The following is a 3,149-nucleotide window of genomic DNA, read 5'->3' as shown; positions in this document are numbered from 1 at the left end:
CCGGCAGCAGCCGAAAAAGGTCCCGGAGCAAGCCGGGTGAGTTCTCTTTCTTTTTTTTCTTGTTTGATTCCTTTTCTTTCCTTACTTTTATGCTTATTATCTTTCTGTTTATCCGGCTAGGGCCCCTATCAAGTTTGCTCAGGGCGGCGGCTCCCGGCAAGCTCCACGCGTGGTGTCGCCGCTTCCGCGCCAGAGGAGGGAGCAGACGCCGCAACCTTCCTCGCGCGCACCTACGCCGCCGCCGCCTGCGACAGGGGCTTCTTCCTTTGCCGTGCCGCTGGCCTCCGCGCCAGATCGCGGCACGCGGGTCGAGCCAACGCGGCAGCCGACGCTGGACGACATGTTCCCGCGCCGGACGCCTCTTCGGCCGGCTGGGGCCGGGCGGGGCATGCCGCCTTCAGCCGGGGCCGGAGCCGGCGGGGCTGCTCCTAGGACCGGCGCCGGCAGGGCCGCGCCGCTGCGGCCGGAGCCGGCAGCAGGCCCACCGTGGTGGAGTTGGACGAGAGTCCGGAGGGCGCCTGTGCGCCGGAGACAATCGGGCCGGCTGGGCCATCCGCTGCGCCCGGAGCGACGCCGCCGCCTCGGCCGACGAGGGACGAGCCAACCAGGCAGAGCCGGCGAGGGACGAGCCGGCGCGCACGGAGGGCGCCCGACTCGCACGCGCTGGTGAGGACGGAGGGCGCAGCGGGCCCGTCTGAGGGCCTTCATGTGGCCAAGGGTGCCCGGCTGGTGGCTGTGCCATCCGCCTCCGACTCCAGCTTTGGCTCGGCAGGAACCATGGAGAGGGCATGGCATCAGGCGAACTCCTGCGAGGTACTCAGCCGGGAGGGGCAGCCTGGCACGGCGCCCATGAAGATGCTCTTCTCCGGCTATCGGGCCAGCCTCAAGACCAAGGCCGCCGAGACCCTTGCCCAGCTGGCGACGCTGGAGGATGCTGAGAAGGTGTGTTTTCTTTTCTTTTGCAATTTTCTTGTTCTGGTAGCCCTCCGAGACGTGGGCCGGCTGCCTGAAGCCAGTCCAGGTCTTGTCTAAGCAACTGATTCTTTCAGACGGTTGAGGAGCGGCGCACCTTCTTGTACAACCAGGTGGTGACCAGCTACCACAAGGCTAAGATCGAGCGAGCCGGCTTGGCTCGCGAGCTGGAGGCTGTCAAGGGTAAGCTCTACGCTTCTTTCGACTTGATGTCTTGTTTCTTTCTTAATCTTGGTTGGCTGACATTTCTTTCCGGCCGCCTCGCAGTTGAGGCCGCCAAGGTCCCGCAGCTGGAGTCGGATCTCCGAGCCGCTCGCGCGCAGTGCGCCGAGAGCGAGGAGGCGGGCCGATCTGCCGCAGCCAAGCTCAAGCTGGCTGAGCAGGAGCTGACACGGCTGCGCCTGCTGGAGAAGAACCACATCACCGAGCTCAACTCCCTCAGGACGGCGGAGAAGGAGAAGGTGGATGATCTGAGCCGGCGGCTGTCGGAGGTGGAGAAGCAGCGGCTTGTGCTGCAGGAGGAGGTCACTGCCAAGTCCACAGAGCTGACGGCTACCGCCAAACGCTGGACTGATGACTTTAGCGCGCTTGATCGCGGCTTGGCGGGTGAGTGCATCTTTATGTTCCTACCCTGTGCCGGCTTTCGGCTGTCGACTGCCGACTTTCGTTGGTAGCCGGCAGCAGAAACTTCTGATTTTTCGATATCTCCATCTTCGGGCTGGGGGCAGTCGGTTCTTGCCGGCTGCCGCCAGGCTTTTTCTTTTTTACTTCGAAATCTCCATTTTCGGGCTGGGGGCAGTCGGTTCTTGCCGGCTGCCGCCAGGCTTACTTTAGAGCTTCGGAATCTCCATCTTCGGGCTGGGGGCAGTCGGTTCTTGCCGGCTGCCGCCAGGCTTACTTTAGGACTTCGAAAATTTGCATTTTTCAGCTTATTTCGGCTTTGATGGCTTCTGACATGCTTCTTCTTCTTCAGCGGCCTTCCCTGAGACGCAGGAGGCGGCTTTGGCAGCCGTCGGCGCCGCACGTGACTCCAGGAGGCAGGAGACTGGCGAGGGCAGCTCGGAGTACTTCTCCATGGAGGACCACCTGGCGTCCATGGCCGCCCGCATCGAGCCCGTCACCCAGCTCGGCTGGGAGTTGCGGAAAGCGGCTGAAGAGCTGGTGCCCATGCTATGGCCTGGGGAGGCGGTGCCGCAAGACATCTCCGGCCTCATCTCCGCGATGGAGCGGGCGCCGGACCGCTTCCTCGACTGGAAGGAGTCGGCCACGCGCGCCGGTGCCGACATGGCGCTGTCCTTCGTCCTCTCCTGGTACAACGAGGTGGACCTGGGGCAGCTGGAGTCCCGGCGAGCCGGCGTGGAGACCAAGCTCCCAGCCGATCTCAAGGCCGCCCGCCTCGCTCGAGCCAGCACCATCGCCGAGTTCGTCGACAAGACCCTCTTCGTCGCGGATCCGAACCCTCCTCCATCCAATGATGAAGAATACATGGATGAGGAGGAGGCGGAAGACGTGCCTGAGGACGACCCGGCCGCCGGCTCCACTGATGCCCCTCCGGCTTAGATTTCCTGCTTTTCAGTTGTTCTTTTGCAAGACAATTTATTAAATCCCCGGGATGCCGGGTGCAGATGTAAGACAATATTATCGCCTTTTATTAAGTCACACTTTAGTGTGTTTGTTAATCATTTGTGTGCCGATTTGCTTTCTTTCGACTCGTTCGCTTTTTCCCATCCGCCCCACTCTTTGGCTGTGCCCTTGCCGGTCGTACGTCCGACTTGCGATCCGTCGCCGGATCAAGAGCGGGCCGCTGGGTGAGGCCGACAGTATTTCAGTCGAACGAGCTGAATTCGGCAATCCGGCACTTTATGAAAAGTTGCAAGTCAACTCGCTTTTACTCTTTCCCTTAGTCGTTTTTCGCGTGCCGGCTCCCTAGGCCTTACTCCCGCCAGCCGGACAGCCGGGTTGCGGTCTGTAGCTGGATCGGAAGCCGGCTGTCGGAAACCGGATCACGTTACTGAGCCGGCCGCGTGAGAGGGTTCAAGCCAATTGGCGAAACAAGGTAAAGTACGCGAAAAACTTGTCGGAAACGGCGCTCTTGGCGCAAGCTTTTTCATAACTTGCAAAAGGGATACAAGGGATACATACATTCCTGCTCTCATGTGTAAAATGGGCGGAGTAAC

General features: G+C 61.4%; 1 protein-coding gene across 1 annotated transcript; it reads left to right on the top strand.

Annotated features, from left to right (window-relative positions):
- The first annotated feature begins 656 nt into the window (after positions 1 to 656).
- LOC139835986 (uncharacterized) lies at positions 657 to 2,651 on the top strand. The gene is made up of 4 exons (XM_071825974.1): positions 657 to 942; positions 1,050 to 1,155; positions 1,240 to 1,578; positions 1,946 to 2,651. The coding sequence occupies exons 1-4, from the start codon at positions 778 to 780 to the stop codon at positions 2,530 to 2,532; spliced, it is 1,197 nt and encodes a 398-aa protein (XP_071682075.1). The 5' UTR covers positions 657 to 777; the 3' UTR covers positions 2,533 to 2,651.
- Positions 2,652 to 3,149: the final 498 nt, after the last annotated feature.

This window comes from Lolium perenne, chromosome 2 (assembly GCF_019359855.2).
Source record: "Lolium perenne isolate Kyuss_39 chromosome 2, Kyuss_2.0, whole genome shotgun sequence".
Taxonomy (NCBI): Eukaryota; Viridiplantae; Streptophyta; class Magnoliopsida; order Poales; family Poaceae; genus Lolium; species Lolium perenne.
Note: the sequence above shows the minus strand (reverse complement) of the source record. Positions and strands in the feature narration are given on the sequence as shown.